The sequence below is a fragment of the Rana temporaria genome, chromosome 13 (assembly GCF_905171775.1).
Source record: "Rana temporaria chromosome 13, aRanTem1.1, whole genome shotgun sequence".
NCBI classification, from domain to species: domain Eukaryota; kingdom Metazoa; phylum Chordata; class Amphibia; order Anura; family Ranidae; genus Rana; species Rana temporaria.
The window spans coordinates 107,244,127-107,266,657 of NC_053501.1; the positions used below are offsets into that span (position 1 = coordinate 107,244,127).

At 46.0% G+C, this 22,531-nt stretch overlaps 1 protein-coding gene across 1 annotated transcript in view; it reads left to right on the top strand.

Annotated features, from left to right (window-relative positions):
* Nucleotides 1–21,552, top strand: part of LOC120920116 (titin-like) — a 122,899-nt gene extending 101,347 nt beyond the window's left edge. Inside the window, exons 12-14 of the mRNA XM_040332029.1 lie at nt 15,381–15,662; nt 18,014–18,292; nt 21,383–21,552. Coding sequence (XP_040187963.1) covers nt 15,381–15,662; nt 18,014–18,292; nt 21,383–21,552 — 731 coding nt within the window. The remainder of the gene's footprint in view (nt 1–15,380; nt 15,663–18,013; nt 18,293–21,382) is intronic.
* Nucleotides 21,553–22,531: the final 979 nt, after the last annotated feature.

Genomic DNA, 22,531 nt, shown 5'->3' on the forward strand with positions numbered 1-22,531 from the left:
AGTGAGTACCAAGTCATGCAACATTCTTAGAACATATTATATTTTATTGTGTGAAATTACCATGGAAGGAAGAAGTTAGAATTTCACTTTATTCCTCTTCAGGATCGGCAGTGACTCCTGTGGTCACCTTCACCCCGAACTGGGGGAAGATCTTCAGAGGAGAGTCTATAACAATGACGTGTGATGTGGGGTCCTCTGGAAGGGGAGATCTGATCTACCGATGGTACCAGGATGGTAACTTGATACATGCAGGAAAACTCTATACCATTAGATCTGCAAACACTTGGGATAGCGGGAACTACAGATGCCAGGCCAGTATAGAAAGAAGTGACACTGCCAGACTGGACGTTGTTGATGGTCAGTTGATTATTTCATATTTAGAAATGTACAATTTAATATGTTCTTTGCTCATCCAGATAAAATAAAAGAAACCTATAATCAAGCAGTACCAACATTTTTCTTCTTAGTGCAGCCAGCAGTTGACTTTATTTGGGGCTCCCATGTTATAGGAATTGTTTTACCTGCCAAAGGATTCATATTTGTCTATGCAGTGCTCAGATTTGCACAACTCTGTCCCACAGTACAGCCCTCTCTGGCAGGACAGGAGACCTTATTCTTTTTCTCCTGCAGTCAGAATCACCTTCAGGTCTTGTCCCTCCCCCAGCCAGTGACTGGACAGTGAAAGGAGAAGCAGAAGTCTGATGAGCTCATCTCTCTGTCACTCTGCTCTCTCCTCCTATCAGCAAGATCTTTGGTAACACTGCAGATCTTTGTGCTGATTTTCCCTCCTTCAGTCAGAGCTTAGCTGTACAGGAACCGCAAGAGTCTGATACAAAGTCAAATTCAGGACACTTCTTGCATCAAAGCTGGATTCCACCCACGATTTTTTTTCAAAGTCAGCAGCTACTAACACTGTAGCTGCTGACTTTTAAATAAGGACACTTACCTGTCCTAGTCGCCCGCAATGTCGGGCCCCCGCCGGCGATCGCTAGGTCCTGGCGTCTCCATCCTTACTAAGGGAAACAGGTAGTGAAGCCTTTGCGGCTTCACTGCCCGTTTCCTACTGCGCATGCGCGACTCGCACAGCCAGGGGCGTTGCTAGGTGGCAAAAAGACGAGGGGCTTCAGCCCGAAGTCCGAAGCCGCAACCGGGGGGGGGGGGGAATTAGAGGTGTTGTATGTGGAGTAGCGTTATTTTGGGGCTGGTAGGTGGGGTTGTGTGACTTACCAGTGCCCAGGGGCGGACTGACAACTCATGGGGCCCCCGGGCAATAGAAGATTATGGGGCCCCCAGGCTTACAGATGGCCACCACGCCAGGAGGCAGTGCAGAGGCAGGGCAGCTAAAATCTTGGGATCTTCACATTAAAAGCATGTCAGTTTCGGACATATCAGGGACAGATCTAAAAAAAACACCGATTTTTACGTACTGTCCCTGGTTTTACTGAGCCTGGCAACCCTGATGGGGCCCCCTAGTGGCATGGGGCCCTCGGGCAGTGCCCGAGTGACTCAATGGTCAGTCCGCCCCTGCCAGTGCCCATCAATGATGACCACTGACCTACCTGCACTGCATGACCTAACACACACTGACCTACTGACAATGGCATAGATACACACACACTGACTTACCTGAGCTCAGCCATGGTGTCAGTCACTCGTCACTGTCAGAGAGGAAAAGTCGAGGAGCTGCCATGCCGAGGAGAGGAGCTGCCGAGTCGAGGAGCAGAGGGAGGAGAGCTGCCCGCCCGAGTAGGGATATTGTAACTTCGGCGGCTGCATTTTGAAATTCCCGCCTTCTGGAGACTCTGCAGGCTATGATGGACGGCGACGCACCACCACGTCACACATCCCATGGTCCTCCTGGATTGGAGCTGCAGGCTCCAGAAGGCGGGACCTATGGCACTTGGCCAAACTCAGCCCCAGCCGCACTCGGTCGCACTCGGCCACAGTCGCACTCGGCTTAACTCGGCCACAGCCATCAGCCTCACTCGCCAATCAGATCGGTCCTGGGCCCCGGCGCTCGGGGCTAACAATACAAACCATAGGTAAATAGATTTGGGGCTTTTCGAGGGCCCATTCTGGGCTCCAGCCCCCCAAGCCCGGGCCTAACGACGCCCCTGCGCACGGCGCTTTGTGAATGGGCAGCTGACTCCTGGGATACACACAGTTCCCAGAAGGCAGCGCGGCTCTTTCACAGGAAGACACAGCGACGTAGGACAAGCCTGAAGATTCTCTGCAGTGGAAGAAGAGGCAGAAGAGCTACTTCCGCATAGCAACCGCTCCTTTCAAGTGAGTATACATTTTTTTTTTAAAGATTTTTAGGAACAAAAACAAAAAAAAAATAGAACTCCACATGTGATTTACACCAATCAGCCATAACTTTATGACAACACACCTAATATTATTATGATACACGATTTATATAGTGACAACAGTTTGTGCAGCGCTTTTACAATGTGGGGGGGGGGGGCAGTACAATTACAATACAGTTCAATACAGAAGGTGTCAGGAAGGATGGAGTAGATCCCCCTTTTGCCCCCAAAACATCCCTGACCCATCGAAGCATGGAGCCCACTAGACCTCTGAAGGAACGCTGTGGTTTCTGGCACCAAGCCGTCAGGAGCAGATCCTGTAAGTTGTGAGGTTGGGTCTCCATGGTTTGGACTTGTTTTTCCAGCACATCCCACAGATGCTCATTTGGATTGAGATCTGGAGAATTTGGAGGCCAAGTCAACATCTTGAACACGTTGTGTTCCTCGAACCATTCTTGAACTTTTTTTGCAGTATGTGGGGGCGTCTTATCCTGATGAAAGAAACCACTGCCATCAGGGAATCCTGTTTCCATGAAGGGGTGTACTTGGTCACCCAAAATGTTTAGGTAGATGGTACATGTCAAGCCTCACACAGCCTTCACCGGCTTGTCTTCTTCCCATAGTGCACCTTGGTACCATCTCTTCCCCAGGTAAGTGACGCACCCGGCCATCCACATGATGTAAACGACAACGTGACTCATCAGGCCACCTTCTTCCATTGCTCCGGGGTCCAGTTCTGATGCTCATGTGCCCATTGTGGGCGCTTTTAGCTGTTAACACGGGTTAGCATGGGCACCCCGGCCGGTCTGCAGCCTACACAGCCCCATACACAACAAACTGTGATGGACAGTTTTACTGCTGTCAAAACATCAACTTCAGGTACAACATGTTCACTTGCTGCTTAATATATCCCACCCACTTTCCGATGCCATTGTAACAAGATGATCAATGTTATTGGCTGATCAGAGTATTTATATAAAAGTTACGGCTGATCTGTGTATTTATGAGAAGTAAGCTGCATTAATATTTTCGGAACCTGAATTTATTGCTGTGCATCACAATGGATCCTTACAATGGAAAAGCATATACCCATCTTCTGAAATTCGGATTTCAAATAGAATAAATTTGAATTCAAATATGATAGAAAAGAATAGAATAGAATATAAATAATATAACCTTCTTGCAAAATTTGTATTTCAAATAGAACAAATTCAAATTCGAATTGGAAAGAATAATATAAAATAAAAAATAAAATTACAGAACCATTTTCCAAAAATGTATTTGAAAAGAATAGAAAAGAATAGATTAGAAAAGAAAAGAAAACAATAGAATAAACAACCGAATAGAATGGAATAGAAAGAATATAACCATCTTCCAAAATTCAAATTTAGAATAAAATACAGTAAGTTCGATTGTGAATGTAATTAGATTCACATTCAAATTGATTCAATTATTCCAAATTCGGTCAAATTGAGTTTAATTTGACCAAATTCGTGAAATTCTAATGGATTTGAATTCAAATAAACATAACTAATTCCGAAAACAAATTAAACAAATTTAACAAAACAAATTTATGGTGGATGGTGGATTGGTGGATTGAAACAAAACACTTTTTTTCGTTCTGCACACGTCTGTTATGCTTCTATATATGACAGCTTCCCATGGTCAGTGGATGATAAGGAAGCAGCGGGTGCTTCTGTGTCCCTAGGAACCGCTGACATCACCGGGAATCCCCAACATGTCACCAAAGAGGCGGGGACAGGGGTGACATCACTGCAGAAATATGGGCACTGGACATATACTGTATGGGCCAAATCCTCAGCCAGGCGGCGTAACTTAACTTTCAGCAGTTAAGTTACACTGACTTAAAGTTTTTACCTAAGTGCCTGATCCTCAAAGCACTTACGTAAAAATTTCAAGCAGTGTAAGTTAAGTGCCGCCGTCGTAAGGCGTTCCTCCTCTCCGGGGGGCGTTTACAATTTAAATGAGGCGCGCTCCCGCGCCGGCCGTACTGCGCATGCGTGTGACGTCATTTTCCCGACGTGCATCGCGCGAACGTAATTGACGCCGGGCGGCTTTGTGGATTGCGACGGGACACTAAAGTTACGACGGGTGAAAAAAAGACGCGCCGGGAAAACAAATAATTATAAAAAAAAATGACAGCGTCGCTCGGCATGCATTCCTGAGGGAGAACTCCATGCCAATTTTCAATGAAAAAAACGGCATGGGTTCCCCCTCAGGAGCATACCAGGCCCTTAGGTCTGGTATGGGTTGTAAGGAGACCCCCCTCCGCCGCAAAATTGACGTAGGGGGTCCCCCTACAATCCATACCAGACCCGTATCCAAAGCACGCTACCCGGCCAGCCAGGAAGGGAGTGGGGACGAGCGAGCGCCCCCCCCCTCCTGAGCCGTGCCAGGCCGCATGCCCTCAACATGGGGGGGTTGGGTGCTCTGGGGCAGGGGGGCGCACTGCGGGCCCCCCCACCCCAGAGCACCCTGTCCCCATGTTGATGAGGACAGGACCTCTTCCCGACAACCCTTGCCATTGGTTGTCGGGGTCTGCGGGCGGAGGCTTATCGGAATCTGGGAGTCCCCTTTAATAAGGGGGCCCCCAGATACTGGCCCCCCACCCTAAGTGAATGGATATGGGGTACATCGTACCCCTATCCATTCACCTGTAGGCAAAAAGTAAAAGTTAATAAACACACAACACAAGGCTTTTTAAAATATTTTATTATTCTGCTCCGGACGCCCCCCCTGTCTTCGTTATTAGCTCAATTACCAGGGGGGGCTTCTTCTTCCGCTCTCCGGGGGTCTTCTCCGCTCTCCGGGGGTGTTCCGCTCTCCGGGGGGGGCTTCTCCGGACTCCGGGGGGCTTCTTCCATCTTCTCCCCTCTTCCGCTCTTGACTCGGCGAACCCCGGTTCTTCTGCAGCTCTCCGGTGCCTTCTTCTTCAGCGCTGGCTGCCTGCTATGTTTGTGTGTTAGCTCGATTTCAAACAGGCAGCCGGCGCGGTCTTCTGTGATGTCAGGGTCTTCTGGTCTTCTGTTCTTCCTATGTTGCATCGTCGCCTCTTGTCGCTGTAATGATGGAAGCGCGCCTTGCATCACATTTATATAGGCATCGCCGTCCCATCATGCTCCGGCAGGTACCCACGTGGTGGGTGCCTACCCACGTGCACCCACCACGTGGGTACCTACCGGAGCATGATGGGACGGTGATGCCTATATAAATGTGATGCAAGGCGCGCTTCCATCATTACAGCGACAACAGGCGACGAGGCAACATCGGAAGAACAGAAGACCAGAAGACCCTGACATCACAGAAGACCGCGCCGGCTGCCTGTTTGAAATCGAGCTAACACACAAACATAGCAGGCAGCCAGCGCTGAAGAAGAAGGCACCGGAGAGCTGCAGAAGAACCGGGGTTCGCCGAGTCAAGAGCGGAAGAGGGGAGAAGACCCCCGGAGAGCGGAAGAAGAAGCCCCCGCTGGTAATTGAGCTAATAACGAAGACAGGGGGGGCGTCCGGAGCAGAATAATAAAATATTTTAAAAAGCCTTGTGTTGTGTGTTTATTAACTTTTACTTTTTGCCTACAGGTGAATGGATAGGGGTACGATGTACCCCATATCCATTCACTTAGGGTGGGGGGCCGGTATCTGGGGGCCCCCTTATTAAAGGGGACTCCCAGATTCCGATAAGCCTCCGCCCGCAGACCCCGACAACCAATGGCAAGGGTTGTCGGGAAGAGGTCCTGTCCTCATCAACATGGGGACAGGGTGCTCTGGGGTGGGGGGGCCCGCAGTGCGCCCCCCTGCCCCAGAGCACCCAACCCCCCCATGTTGAGGGCATGCGGCCTGGCACGGCTCAGGAGGGGGGGGGGGGCGCTCGCTCGTCCCCACTCCCTTCCTGGCTGGCCGGGTAGCGTGCTTTGGATACGGGTCTGGTATGGATTGTAGGGGGACCCCCTACGTCAATTTTGCGGCGGAGGGGGGTCTCCTTACAACCCATAACAGACCTAAGGGCCTGGTATGCTCCTGAGGGGGAACCCATGCCGTTTTTTTCATTGAAAATTGGCATGGAGTTCTCCCTCGGGAATGCATACCAAATGCCGTCGCTTGAATGGGCCTTTACAAGGTGTGACTAACTTTACACCTTGTAAAAGCAGCCCTAGTTTTACACCAGGCAAACTAACACTTACGGCGAAAAAACTAGGTACAAAAGCTTTGAGGATCGCCCTAAGTGCTAATTTGCATACTAACAGAGGCATTTCGACTCGAAATGCCCCCAGTGGCGGATGCGGTACTGCATCCTAAGATCCGGCAGTGTAAGTCCCTTACAGATGTCGGATCTTCTGCCTAACTTAGGAAAACTGCTTCTGAGGATCAGTTCCAAAGTTAGAACCAGAGATACGACGGCTTACGCCGGAGTATCTCTTTTGTGGATTTGCCCCTATGTACATTGGCCAAATCTGACCAAATATCATCACTATCCCCGCTTCTTCTCGGGGAGCATGCAATCAACTATAAGAACTGTAAGGCTCTCTTGTGTGCACCAAGATGTCAGTGTTTTTTTTTGGCAGTGGGCATCATAATTGATGATATTTTACAGTAAAAGGGACCTGCAGGGATTTTTTTTTTACATTTTTATTATTTTGGGGTATTTAAGGGTTCTTTTATTTCTTTCTTTTTAAAGGGGAGTACCACACTTTGATAAGCCCCTCACCCACAGACCCCCACAACCACCAGCCAGGGATTGCTTTTTTTTTTTTTTAACCACTTCGTTACCGAGCCTGTTTTTCAGATTCAGTGTTTACGAGACTAAAACATTTTTTTTTGCTAGAATATTACTTAAAACCCCCAAACATTATATATATATTTTTTTCTAACACCCTAGAGAATAAAATGGCAGTCATTGCAATACTTTTTGTCACACCGTATTTGCGCAGCGGTCTTACAAGCGCACTTTTTTTGGAAAAAATTCACTTTTTTAAATTAAAAAATAACACAACAATAAATTTGGCCCAATTTTTTTATATATTGTGAAAGATAATGTTACGCCGAGTAAAATGATACCCAACATGTCACGCTTAAAAATTGCGCCCGCTCGTGGCATGGCGTCAAACTTTTACCCTTAAAAATCTTGATAGGCGACGTTTAAAAAATTCTACAGGCTGCATTTTTTGAGTTACAGAGTAGGCCTAAGGCTAGAATTATTGCTCTCGCTCTAACGATCGCGGCGATACCTCACTTGTGTGGTTTGAATACCGTTTTCATATGTCGGCGCTACTCGCGTATACGTTCGCTTCTACGCGCAAGCTCGTCGGGACGGGGCGCTTTAAAAAAATTTTTTTTTGCTTTTCGCATTTATTTTTAATTATTTTACAATTTTTAACACTGAAATAAAAAAAAAAAAAAAAATTATCACTTTTATTCCTATTACAAGGAATGTAAACATCCCTTGTAATAGAAAAAAGCATGACAGGTCCTCTTAAATATGAGATCTGGGGTCAAAAAGACCTCAGATCTCATATTTGGGCTTAAATGCAAAAAAAAAAAAAAATTTGGAAATGTCATTTTTGCAAATGACAAAAAAAAAAAATGTCTCTTTAAGACGCTGGGCGGGACTGACGTTTTGACGTCACTTCCGCCCAGCAGAGCTATGGGGGACGGGCAAAGGAGATTTTTCCTTCAGTCTCGTCCCCGCTCAGCTGCCGGATGGTCGCGATCCCCTCCGCCGCTACCGACGGCTCCGGTAAGCGGCGGAGGGCGCGGGACAGCGGCGGGAGGGGGGGGGCGCCTCTCCCGCCACCGATAACGGCGATCTCGCGGCGAATTCGCCGCGGAGACCGCCGTTATCGTGTACAGGACCATCGGCACTAAAGATGGATACCTCAGTTGTGGCAGCAGCTGCTGCCGTTACTGAGATATCCATCTTTAAAAACAGGACGTCATTTGACTATGGGCCAGTAACGAAGTGGTTTTAAATAAGAAAACGGGAGAGAAATGTTGATGTATATATCAGTGCTTTAAAAGAAAATCCCTGCTCTTGCCCAAATTAAACTTTAAAAATAGTTTTTGTATTTGTACATGTTCCCCAGACAATGCTCACCCCCATGATATTTTTACACCCTTTTTGCCATTTAGATTTAAAAAAAAACATTTTTTATTTGACAAATTTGACTCCTTGCGATTTCAATGGGGCTCAGCATCTGAACCCTGCCGAACCTTGCTGAACCTTTTTGAAGCCTTCTGAACCCTGCTGAACCTTTTTGAATCCTTCTGAACCCTGCTGAACCCTGCTGAATCTTGCTGAACCTTGCTGAACCTTTCTGAACCTTGCCGAACCTTGCTGAAGCCTGCCAAACCTTTCTGAACCTTTCTGAACCTTTCCGAACCTTGCCAAACCTTGCCGAAACCTGCTGAACCCTGCCGAACCTTGCTGAACCTTTTTGAATCCTTCTGAACCCTGCTGAACCCTGCCGAACCTTGCTGAACCTTTTTGAATCCTTCTGAACCCTGCTGAACCTTGCCGAAACTTTCTGAACCTTGCCAAACCTTTTTGAACCTTGCTGAACCTTGCCGAACCCTTCTGAACCTTTCTGAACCTTGACAAACCTTTCTGAACCTTGCCAAACCTTTCTGAACTTTGTTGAACCTTTCTGAACCCTTCTGAACCTTTCTGAACCTTGCCGAACCTTGCTGAACCTTGCTTGATCTGAGCCCAGGACACTTCTGCTACCCGACATTTCCAGTTGTGTTAGGTCAGTGGTTCTCAACTCCGGTCCTCGGGACCCACTTACAGGCCAGATTTTAAATATTACCTTGAGGAAGACGTTTCAGTTAATTTCAGTTATTTTTAAAACGTTTCAGTTATTTTGAAAACGTGACCTGTTAGTGGGTCCCGAGGACCGGAGTTGAGAACCACTGTGTTAGGTAGTGCCCCTTGTGGCACCCTGCTGGCCAATACAACATGTATCAACACCTGGAAGAGAAGGTTGAACTCACTGCCTGCCAGACAGATAAGTATTGGACATCTTCTCTTACAGTGTTTTCTCCTAAATTGCTATCCTAGTGATGAGATCACTTTTATTCAGACTAATTGATAAATTAAAGATTTATGATAAGTCATGGAGGTTACACAGAGGAGGCATCTACTATACATCTATACTACAAATGGTTGTGGGAACAATTCTATGTCTGTCCTTTATATTCTCATGTGATGTGTCTCTGTGTTCCAGATCTGGTGATCCTGCGGGTTCCTCTCGATGTTCATGAAGGAGATGATCTGACTCTGAGATGTCACCATCGTTCTGGCTACAAAGGAAAATCTACAAAATTCTACAAGGAAAATTCTGTCATTCAAAACTGGAGCAAAACACCTGAATTTCATGTAGGAATTGTAAACATGACCAACATCGGGAAATACAAATGTTCAGAGAACATAACTCGGAATACTTGGAATTCTTATGTAACTTACACAGATGAAGCTTCTATCTCCATACACAGTAAGTCACGGAATCTCTACATATCTATCATTTGGATAGCCAAAATGTTTTATTATATCCATTTCAAATGCACATTTTAATCCTGAAGATTAGTTACACTCCCAAACATTATGGGGCAGATCCACCTACAGCGGCGCATTTATGCGCCAGGCGTAGCGTATCTAAGATACACTACGCCGCGGTAACTTACTTTTTTTTTCAAATCCACAAACAATCCGCGCCGTAAGTTACGACGGCGTAGTGTATCTTTGGCGGCGTAATGGCGCGGCATTCAAATCTCTGTGATGGGGGCGTGTTTTATTTAAATACGTCTTGACCCGACGTAAACAATGTTTTTTTTAAACTGCGCATGCGCCGTCCGTGGGGGTATCCCAGTGCGCATGCTCGAAATTAACCCGGAACAAGCCAATGCTCACGACGGTGACGTCATTATACGTAAATCCCTATTCGCGAACGACTTACGCAAACGACGTAAAAATTTCAAATTTGTACACGGGAACGACGGCCATACTTAACATTGAGTACGCCTCATAACAGTAGCTTTAACTATACGCCGGAAAAAGCCGAACGCAAACGACGTAAAAAAATGTGCCGGCCGAACGTACGTTCGTGGATCGCCATAACTAGCTAATTTGCATACTCAACGCGGAATTCGACGGAAACGCCACCTAGCGGCCACCGATAAATTGCATCTTCGATCCGACGGCGTACTAAGACGTACGCCTGTCGGATCGACCCGAGATGCCGTCGTATCTTGTTTTGAAGATACAAAACAAAGATACGACGCAGGAAATTTAAAATTACGCCGGCGTATCAATAGATACGCCGGCGTAATTCTTTTGTGGATCTGCCCCTATATATTTTCTGAAAGCAGAGTCCCTGAAGAATAAAATGGTGGAAAAATTGTATTTCATAATTTCACTGTAAAATATGCTAATTTTAGTGCACACAAACACAATGGCCCGGATTCACAAAACACTTACGCCGACGTATCTCGAGATACGCCGCGTAAGTGTAAATATGCGCCATCGTATCTATGCGCCGTGCCCACAGAACTAGATACGCTTGAAAATAGGCTTCTTCCGACAGACGTAACTTTCCTACGCCGTCGTACAGTGGGCGCATATTTACGATGGCCGCAAGGGGCGCTCCCATTGATTTACGTTTTGAACATGTAAATGAGGGAGATACGTCGATTCATGAACGTAGTTGCGCCCGGCGCATAATATACGCAGTTTGCGTAAGTCGTACGTCCGGCGTAAAGTTATTCCCCATATAGGAGGTGCAAGTCATGTTAAGGAATGGACCAGGGAACACAGTCGTCGGATTTTACGTCGTTTACGTAGAACATGAATAGGGCTAGGCGTAGGTTACGTTCACGTTGTAGGCAGTGATTCGACATATATTAGGCAGTTGTTTCGACGTGATTCTGAGCATGCGCACTGGGATGCGTCCACGGGACGGTGCATGCGCCGTACGTTATTCGTATCTTTATTACGCTCAGTCCTTCATTTACATGGGGTCTCGCCTCATTAGCATGGCTCACGCCCACTTCCACCTACGCTAGCTTATGCCGAGGAAGCCCAGGGTATCTTTATCAGCGAGTGCTTTATGAAACCAGGGCTTGCCTCTGTGCGCAGCGTCGGCGTAGCGTATATTAGATATGCTACGCCGGCATAAATATGCGCCGATGTATGTGAATCCGGGCCTATCTATTTAGAGTTACAGAGGAGGTCTAGCACTAGAATTATTGCTCTCATTCTAGTGTTCATGGCGATACTTCCCATGTGTGGTGCAAACACTGTTTACATATCTGTAACATGTATAGAACCTGCTGCAGCAAAACTGAAATTTCTAAAGAAAAAAATGGCCTTCAAACGGACTTTGTGGCGTGAGGTTCCCTCCAAAATCCATACCAGACTCTATCTGAGTATGCAGCCTGGCACGCCAGGAAAAGGGGGGGGGAGAGAGTGCCCCCCTTAAACCATACTAGGCCACATGCCCTTAACATAGGGGGGTGCTTTTAGGTTGATGGGGGTCTGCAGGCAATACACAAATACACCTCAGGACAAATGTTCTATTTAAAAAAGCTTAAAGTGGTATTAAACCCTTGATTTTATTTCAAACTTAACAACAAACATCCCTATACTTACTTGCCCTGTGCAATGCTTTTGCACAGGGCAGCCCTAATCCTCTTCTTCTGGGGCCCCCCACTGACGCTCTTTGATGGGTGCTCCCACAGAAACCCACTTTCCCTGGGAGCATCCGTACATGCTTGCTCTTGAGTTCCGTTGCCGCATCCATTGACACAGAGGGAATCGGACCCGCTCCCATGTCACAGCTTTTGATTGACAGGAGCTTCCACTGCTATCAATCAGTCCAATTAGGAGGGAGATGCTGCACTTGTGCACATCGCTAAAATGGGTCGGATTTAAGAAGGAAAAAGGGGGGGGGGGGCTGGAGGATGTTGCAGCACAGAAGGTTTTTCACCCTAATGCATAGAACTCAATGGCCTGGATTCAAGAAGCAATTGCGCCTGTGTAACCATAGGTTACACAGCGCAATTGCTTACTTGCTCCGGCGTAGCGAATGCTCCTGATTCAGGAACATCGTAACGCCGACTGCAGCCTAAAATCTGCGTGGCATAAGGCTCTTATGCCATGCATATCTTGGGCTGCATTCTTGCGATGGCCGCTAGGGGGCGCTCCCATTGTGCTCAGTGTATAGTATGCAAATTGCATACTAACACCGATTCACAATGTTGCGCGAGCCCTGCGTACGCAATTTACGTTGTTTCCGTACGGCATGTTTAGCGTAAGGCTGCCCCTTCTAATAGCAGGGGCAGCCAATGCTAAAGTATACCCGTCGTTCCCGCGTTGCGACGTTCGATTTTTACGTAATTTGCGTAAGTGATTCGTGAATGGCGCTGGACGAGAGTCACGTTCACTTTGAAGCAAATGACGTCCTTGCAACGTCATTTGCCGCAATGCATGTCGGGAAAGTTTCCCGACGGAGCATGCGCTCTACGCTCGGCGCAGGAGCGCGCCTAATTTAAATGATTCCCGCCCCCTACGGGATCATTTACATTAGGCGCCCTTACGCAGGGCAAGTTTACACAGCGCACACGCAATTTACGGAGCTACTGCTCCGTGAATCATGGGTAGCGCAGGAAATTTGCGGGGGCGCAGGGCAAAAACGCTGCCCTGCGCCTCCGCAAATAAGGGGCAAATCTCCCTGAATCCGGGCCAATATCATGAAAAAACTTAAGGCTTTCAAACTACTTTAAACATTTCTATTACATATGTTTTCAAGCACACAAAAAACTTGACTGACTGAGCCTATCTAGAAGAACTTCATTAAAAACAGCAACTATTGGGACAATGAACACCTTGGTCAGGACTATGTAATGTACAACATATCTGTAATGTATAGAGTGCAGGAGTCAGGAGTAAGTAACTTGCAAAACAACATATAGAGTGCAGCAGTCAGGATGAACCCTATGGTTACATCAGAGTTCCCCTCTTATATCAGAGTTTCCCCACTTACATCAGACTCCACAGAGTTTCCCCTTACATCAGAGTTCCCCTTTACATCGCATTTCACAGAGTTCTCCCTTACAACAGAGTTCACACTTACATCAAAGTCCACTTCCTTTACATCAGAGTCCTCAGGGTTCAGTGTAAGAGGGAACTCTGTGGATCCTGATGTAAAGGGAAACACTTTGATGTAAAAGATAACTCTGATGTAACGGTCTCTGATCACCATATCACCCCCCCCCCCCACCCCCATTAAACAAGAGTCCACAGAGTTTCCCCTTACACCAGTGCAAGGGGGAATTCTGCAGACTTGGATGTAAAGGGGTACTCTGATGTAAAGAGGAATGCTGTGGACCATGATGTAAGGGGGAATGCTGTCGACTCTGGTGTAAAGGGGAACTATGAGGGTCACCAGTGCTCCCCTTACAACAGAGTCCGCAGAATTCCCCCTTACATCATGGCCCACAGCATTCCCCCTTTACATCAAAGTTCCTCTATACATTCAGGTCTGCAGAGTCCCCCCTTGCACTGTAAGGCCCCGTACACACGAGAGGATATCCGCTGAAAACGGTCCGCCGGACCGTTTCCAGCGGATAAATCCTCTGGCGGATTTGGATCTGATGGCTGTACACACCATCAGATCGAAATCCGCGCGGAATACATCCGCGGTGACGTGTCGCGCCGTCGCCGCGACGATGACGTGGCGACGTGCGCGACGCTGGAAGGTAAATACTTCCACGCATGCGTCGAATCATTACGACGCATGCGAGGGAGGGGAGCGGACGGACTGATCCGGTGAGTCTGTACAGACGACCGGATCAGTCCGCTGGACAGGATTCCAGCGGATAGATTTTGTAGCATGCTACAAAATTTTTATCCGCTGGGATAGATCAGTCGGCTGGATTTCCCGGCGGATAAAAATCCAGCCGACGGATTCCCAGCGGATAAAAATTTTGTAGCATGCTACAAAATCTATCCGCTGGAATCCTGTCCAGCGGACTGATCCGGTCGTCTGTACGAGGCCTTAGGGGGAATCCTGCAGACTCTAAAATAAAGGGTAACTCTGAGGACACTGCTTTAGGGGAAACTCTGCAAACTCTGAATTTGGGGGGGGGGGGGCTCTGGTGACCACCAACCACCTTCTGTATAGTGAATACACTAAGGTAAGTGAGAGTTACTGATATAAGGGGGAACCTTTATATGAGTGTCCTCCCTTACCTTAGTATATTCACTATCCCCATTACATCAGTGACTCCCTCCCCACAGACTGTGTGGCCTGGTTGAAGCTCTCACACTGGCCTCCTTCATAATAGCCTTGCTTGCCTTTGATCCTCTTCTCCTTCTGGGTCAGCACTTCCGCTCCCCCACTTCCCGCGCATGCTCAGTATCACGTCGAATTTTGTCCACCGGCTCAATGTTTAGTCGATGTGAACGTAACCTACGCCCATCCCTTTTCACGGACGACTTACGCAAACGACGTAAAATACATCGCTGTTCCGACGTTTCCAACGTCCATACCTAACATGACTTACCCCTGCTTTATGAGGGGTAAAGTTACACCGGACCGACGCCTTACGTAAACGGCGTATATAGATGCGCCGGACGGAACTACGTTTGTGAATCGGTGTATCTAGGTCATTTGCATATTCAACGTGTAAATCAACGGAAGCGCCCCTAGCGGCCAGCGTAAATATGCACCCAAGATACGACGGCGTACTAAGACTTACGTCGGTCGGCTGAAGCCAGATTTCAGGCGTATCTAGCTTTAAGAATACTGCGCAGAGATACAATGGCGCATCTTAAAACTTACGCGGCGTATCAATAGATACGCCAGCGTAAAATCTTTCTGAATCCGGGCCTTAGAATTTACTCACATGAAAGAGATGAGGTTAAATAAAGGAAAGCCCCAAGTCCAAAATAATACACCTGAATAATTTTGTACAGGGGTGAAGTGGATTCTGTACTCAGTAATGATCAATACAGAAGATATATTACTATTACTGTTTTTTTATTTGATTATTTTTTTAGATCTATTTGAAATTCCAGAGATAAAGGTGACCCCGTATCCGGCGGTAGAAGGTGATGAGATGACCCTGACATGTGACACTAGTCTCAGCCCTCTCAGACCGAGGACACAACTGAAATTTGCTTTTCACAAAGATGGACGGAATGTCGAAGAATCCACTTCATATAATCAGTATGGAGTTCAGTCCGCTCAGGTGAAGGACTCTGGGAAATATTCCTGTGAAGTGTCAACTGCAACCAACAGTGTAAGGAAGAGGAGTCAGGAGATGTTGGTCAAGATAAATGGTGAGTCAACTACAAGACCAACCAAAGGATTTTTGTTGTATTTCAAAAACCCAAATCAGATTTGTGTCAGTATTTAATAATGAATTAATGAGCCATCATCTACAATGCCTTGCAAAAGTATTCACCCCCTTGGCAGTTTTTGTTTTGAACTTCATTTTTCTCAGCACGTCGTAGTGTTTTACGTGACCGCGTTTTGGCACGGTCAAATTTTTGATGGTGTGTAGGCAAGACTAATGAACGTCAGCTTCATCAGATATCCGACGAAAAAATCCATCGGATTAGATTCCGTCAGATGTCCGATCGTGTGTACGAGGCTTCAGACTTTTGGCCCGGATTCAGAGAGCAATTTCGCCTGCGTAACCATAGTTACGCAGCGCAATTGCTTACTTGCCCGGGCGTAACGAGTGTTCTGTATTCAGAAAGCTCGTTACGCCGACTGCAGCCTAAGATATGCGTGGCATAAGGCTCTTATGCCCGCATATCTTAGGCTGCATTCTTGCGATGGCCGCTAGGGGGCGTTCCCGTAGTGGTCAGCGTATAGTATGCAAATTGCATACTAACGCCGATTCACAACGTTACGCGAGCCCTGCGTACGCAGTTTACGTCGTTTGCGTACGGCGTCGACATAGAGTCGACATAGAGAGAAAAGATTTGACATAGAGAGAAAAGATTCAACATAGAGACATGAAGATTCGACATAGAGAGACATGAAGAGTCCAAATTTTTTTTTTAAGATTCTATCGAATCTTCTTTTCTTTTCTTTTTTTTTTTTCTTCTTCTTCTTCTTCTTAGAACATTCGACAGACACCATAAGCCTTCAATGACAGGTTCGACCTTAATTGTACCTAACCTTAACTCTATTAGTCCAATATTATTCTACATAAAGACAAAAGATTAGACAGAGAGAAAAGATTCAACATAGAGAGAAAAGATTTGACATAGAGAGACATGAAGATTCAAAATTTTTCATTTTTTTAAGATTCTGTTGGTTTTTTTTTTCTTCTTCTTCTTCTTCTTCTTCTTCTTCTTCTTCTTCTTCTTCTTCTTCTTCTTCTTCTTCTTCTTCGAACATTCAACAGACACCATAAGCCTTCAATGACAGATTCGACCTTAATTTGGATTTTCGGACGAATGCATTTTTTTTACGAAAAATTTAATAAATAAAAACAAATTTCGGGAGTAACTAAATAAATGTATTTTTCGGACAAAAACGAAATTACGAAACAAAATATTTCAGTGTGCACATGTCTAGTATCTGGTGGGGAACTTTATTTAGACATTGTGAGTTCCACCTCTTCTTCTGACTCCTGCACAGGTTTGCTTTGGTCGACCTTTTCTTCTGGTTTGTTTGGCATATTCGCTTCACAGCTTTCAGGGATCGATGTTTCTGGTGATGGGCTCTCATCAAAATAAACACTATGGCTTATTGTCATTTTCTCAGTCTTTGGATGTAGGATTCTGTAACCCTTAGTTTGTTTGCTGTAGCATACTAGAATTCCCTCTATGGCTCCGTTCTCCAGCTTGGCTCGCTTTTCACTTGTAATATAGACATATGCCTTACATTCAAACACTCTATGATTACTATGATAGGCTTTGATCCATGCCACATTTCGAATGGAGTACCTATTATTGTGAAATGTGCATTCATCACCCTGGAACTTAACTGTGAGACCATTGTTTGCAAGATTTTTCACTGATAGAAGGTAGATGAAGATGGTGATGGCTTTTCAGGATCTCCCTGCGGTTACTGGCTCAGGGGATGTTGTCCGACCTCTGTCGAACCGCACCACGGCCTATCCTGATCTGATTTACAGGTAGTGTGGATGGAGCAGGAGCAGCCTCCAAGCTGCTGCTGAATAGTAAAGCTGTGTTGTCCACAGATGCTTCAAGGATACACGTGGGGTGACTCTTTCGTTGCATAGGCCGCGACTCGGTCACAGCACATACAGACACACAGAGTCACTGCTTACAGATCCAGGCCGGGGTCCCAAGAAAGCAATATAGGCCTAGATAAGCCTTTTTATATCCTCTCCCAGCAGTCTGTTCTTCTCTCCTCTCTGTATACTTTGCTTCCTGGTGTTGATCATTCTGTTGGCAGGATGTGATGACACAGTCTTTGCTGCCACTAGAGGGAAACAGTTTCACTGCAGCAATGTTGCAAAGTGTCTTCTGATACTGCAGGTAAGATAGCTGGCTCCTGGCTACACACTACCAATTTCTAATTGACTCCAAAACTGATTTTGTCTTTGTCAAATTTCTTGGGACATTTTAGAAAAAATGCATTGATATTAATCAGAGACAGATACATTTTACAAAAATTTCACATGATGTTTTTTATTACTTATTTTTAGAGCTGTTTTTCACCCCAGTGATAAATATAAGCACCTTTGAAGTCCTAAAAGGTGACAACGTGACCCTGACATGTAACCCAAGTCTCAGTCCGCTCAGACAGAGGACAGAACTGCAGTTTGCATTCTATAGAGATGGACGTAATGTTCAGGAATTCAGTTTATATAATCATTATGGTATCCGCTTTGCTCAGCTGGAGGATTCCGGGAATTATTTCTGTGAAGTGAGATCTACATTCAACATTTCTAAGAGGAGTGACAATGTCTTAGTCCAGATAAGAGGTGATTGTTTCCCCATCAGTTATGAAAAAAGTGAACTTAAATATGTATTACATACAGTTACTGATGCTATATCTATACTTATAGACTAAAACTTTTTGGGTCCAGTGTAGGTTTAGGAAGAACAATAGTGTTCAAAAGAGGTGGGAGAAAACAGCAGTGCTTAGCAAGAAGTGGGGAGAAACATTAGTGCCCAATTGGGGAACAATAGTGCCTGGAGAGGAATAGGGGACAACGGTGCTCAGCAGGGGGTTGTAAGAAAGGCCAGTGCCTAGCAGAGGGTGGGGAGAATAATATTACCCATTGAGTGTGAAAAGTGGTGCCCAGTGGGGTTGGAGGAGAACAAGAGTGCCCTGCACCCGGTAGGGGTAGAAAATAGTGCCCAGTTTGTGGCAAAACAATATGACCAGCCGGGGTGGGGTTAAACATTGGTGTCAGTGTACAACTCTTACCTTGCATTGCTGCTCTGTCCCTCCTGCTCCTGTTGCCAGGACTCTAAAGACTCTTGGTACAGGTAAGTACTCTTGGTACAGAAACTAATTAGAGCTGGAGCACGGTGTTGGAACAAGTACTCCAACACTTGGCTTCTGGACGAATCCTGGATCCAAGGGATGCCAGGATTGTGTTAAAATCCCAGGACAATACTGTGAGGGATATAACCAATGCCCAATGCTAAATGGTGACAGAGAACAGAGGTGGTTGCGATCAACTCGTTCATAAGGAAGCTAGGGAGTGACACATTCTGTGGGGTACTGGTGGGGCTCCTGGATAAGTTGCCTTTGAAGGTTGTGACCTATGCATAGGATGTGCATCATGTACAATAATAATAATAATCACTGGGACAGATAAAGCAGAGGAGAAGGTCTCTCTGGTGTCACGGTACTTTCAAGCTTCTGCACCCAAGATCAACCAGGAAAAGTGAATTTTTCTGGATGGGAAAGAAAGGCAAGAGGATTAGACCACGTACACACGATCAGTCCATCCGATGAGAACGGTCCGAAGGACCGTTCTCATCGGTTAACCGATGAAGCAGACTGATGGTCTGATGTGCCTACACACCATCAGTTAAAAAAAACGATAGAGTCCAACACAGTGACGTTAAACACAACGACGTGCTGAGAAAAATGAAGTTCAATGCTTCCAAGCATGCGTCGACTTGATTCTGAGCATGCGCAGGTTTTTAACCAATGCTTTTGCATACTAACCGTCGGTTTTGACCTATTGGTTAGGCGTCCATCGGTTCAATTTAAAAGCAAGTTCTAAAATTTTTGACCGAAGGATAACTGACCGATGGTGCCCACACACCATCGATTTGGACCGATGAAACGGTCCTTCAGTCCGTATACATTGGTTTTGACCGACCGTGTGTACGCGGCCTTAGTCTCCTAGAACCTTTCCATATGCCTTAGAGAAAAAAAATAAGTATAACTAAAGTTTAGTTTTGGATAGAGTGGAGGAGGATTAGAACACCTGCCAGTTTGTATTGCTGTCTGTGCCCCCAATAAGGAGTTTCCCCCTCTATATGTCCGGTTGGCCATTATCATTGAAAGTAAAAGAAAATCCCAAATGTTGGGTTGGCCCCTGAAAAGTAAAAGAGGGGAAATCTTTCAACGGGGACACTAGTTCTGGTGGGGGTCCACATCCTATGCATTAAGGTGAAAAAACATCCGACAGCACCGCTCTCCCCGAGCCCCTGTTTTACTTACCTCACCCCTTGAAATCCTGCGTGCGTCACTGTCATCCTGTTCGGTTCCCAGCCTGCCCGTTGATTGGCTAGGTTGGACGTATTGATAGCAGCGCAGCCATTGGCTGGCGCTGCTGTCAATCACATCTAATGACGCTGCGTGCCGGGGCGGGGCCGAGTGATACAATCGGCAGCTATGGCCGCCGCTGTATCACGGGAGTGCGCTCGCAAAAGCTTTCCACCATGCGAGGGAGCTCGCATTAAGGTGGAAAGCTCTTGCGAGGAGGAGCCGAGACAGCCGCCGAGGGACCCCAGAAGACCGGGTTCGGGGACACCCTGTGCAAAACGAACTGCACAGTGGAGGTAAGTATAACATGTTTGTAATTTTACCCAAAAAATTATTCTGCCTTTAGTGTTCCTTTAAGGCTTACCTGATTCCAGTCTTTGCGTCAGGTTTGTACGCATGTTACCAATGCCTCTCTATGCTAAAGCATATAGTGTGTTCTTCTAGATGTTGTGGGTGAACAGACTGAACCTTATCACAAAGAATGTCACGTATCTGTCCAAGAGAGAGGGTGGTCTAGGCAGTGGCGTCACTAGGGGGTAGCTATTAGGACTATAGCCCAGAGTCTGGGGCCCAAAGCCCCGATTCTCTTACCGAGTGGGTGCAGTATGTTCTGGTCCGGAATGCAAAGGACAGGGACGGACTGAGCCATGGCAGCACTGGCTCCGGCTCTGCCCCCACTTTCACCTCCACCTGACTCTACTCTTGGTCACTGGTTGCTAGAGCCCCCTAGCATCCAGCAACCAGTGACGTCATGGCCGCAACTCCCTTCCTGCCCAGTATTCAAAGCAGCGGAGGGCACCAGAGCGCGGCGGGACACCGATAAAAGTGATCTAGCAGCGAATCCGCCGCAGAGACCACTTTTATCTGAAAGCAGACTGCCCGCTGAAGAAGAGGATATTGGGGTTATGGCAGCAGCTAGCTACAACAGTATTCCTCTTCAAAGTAGCGACGTAAACCTGTGGCGGGCGGTCCGTAAGTGGTTAATTTGTTAGTGTATCTAAATCTGCTGTTCCATCTAACACTCACATCCTCCCAGATTAACAATGCTGCTATCTTCTGTGCCGCCTTTTATCCTTCCAGATTGGGGCACTCTAACACAGGAATGATGTTACTTGCCAGGTCTCCAGGTGAAAACAGAGAAAAAAAAGCCTTAAAAAAAGAAAACGTATGCAGCCACCACAAATAATTATTGATTTTTCTGAAATACTTTACATCTTTGGTTTTGGGTTGATACCGCTCTCCACTCTACCCAAAACAAAACAAAAAATGTTTTCCCTTGAGTTATACTTTAATGGTGATAGCTATTTCATATGTTCCTTTTTTTTTTTTTTTTTTTTTTAAGGTAAAAAGGACGCGGATTACACGTTACAGAACATAATTCGTCTGTTGGCATCTGGGATCATAATACTTATAGGGGCCTTTATTTTCTACTCCCATATGAAGACTGTAAGGATTTCCAAGACCAAGAATGTTGAAGATGCCAAGGAAAGGGTGGAAGAGCACCAACTGTGATCTCTATGACTATAAAACACCAACTATATGCTATTAGTAGCAGGGAATTATGGGGGAAAACACATAGAAGCCGGGATGGATTCACAGGTTTATCCTTAACCACTTAAGAATTGAGCCTCTTTCTGAGATTTGGTGTTTACAAGTTAAAAACGTATTTTTTTGCTAGAAAATTGCATAGAACCCCCAAACATTATATATATATTTTTTAACACCCTAGAGAATAAAATGGCGGTCGTTGCAATACTTTTTGCCACACCGTATTTGCGCGGCGGTCTTACAAGCGCTCTTTTTTGGGATAAAAATTTAATTTTTGAATTAAAAAGTAAGACAACAGTAAAGTTAGCCCAATTATTTTATATTGTGAAAGATAATGTTACGCAGAGTAAATTGATACCCAACATGTCACGCTTCAAAGTTACGCCCGCTTGTGGAATGACTTACACTGTCGGATCTTAATAAAAAAAAGCATGACAGGTCCTCTTAAGTCTTAATTCTCCGTTTCCAGTTGAAGGCATTTTTGGGGAAACGCGTCGGGTGGAGCATTTCCTACGCCATCACACTCATATTATTCAGCCTTTAGGTTTGATCCTTGGCTCTTTTTTCTTAAACCTTTTTTTTGCGTTGTTTTTTCCTAATTTTTAATATATACCTTTTTTCTACTTTGATATGAACATTTGCTGTGGAATATAGATATATTTTTACTTGCTGTGACACTTTAAGTGACTTTTTAATAAATAATCTTTTTGGACCTACTTCACTATGAGGATCTTATTCCTTTTTTTCTACTGAGTCAATACTCTCAGATTTAGTGTCTGGTAAAAGCCAAGTTGAATCTGACCACCGCCCTCCTGTGTGATTCGGTCTGGGGAAACAGCTGAAGGTTTTTTCCTCTTCCTGCAAGACAGAAGCACCCCTCCCTGAGTTGAGTGATCCTTTACCGGGGCCGGCAGGCTGATGCACATGCTTCATTGACCTCCCT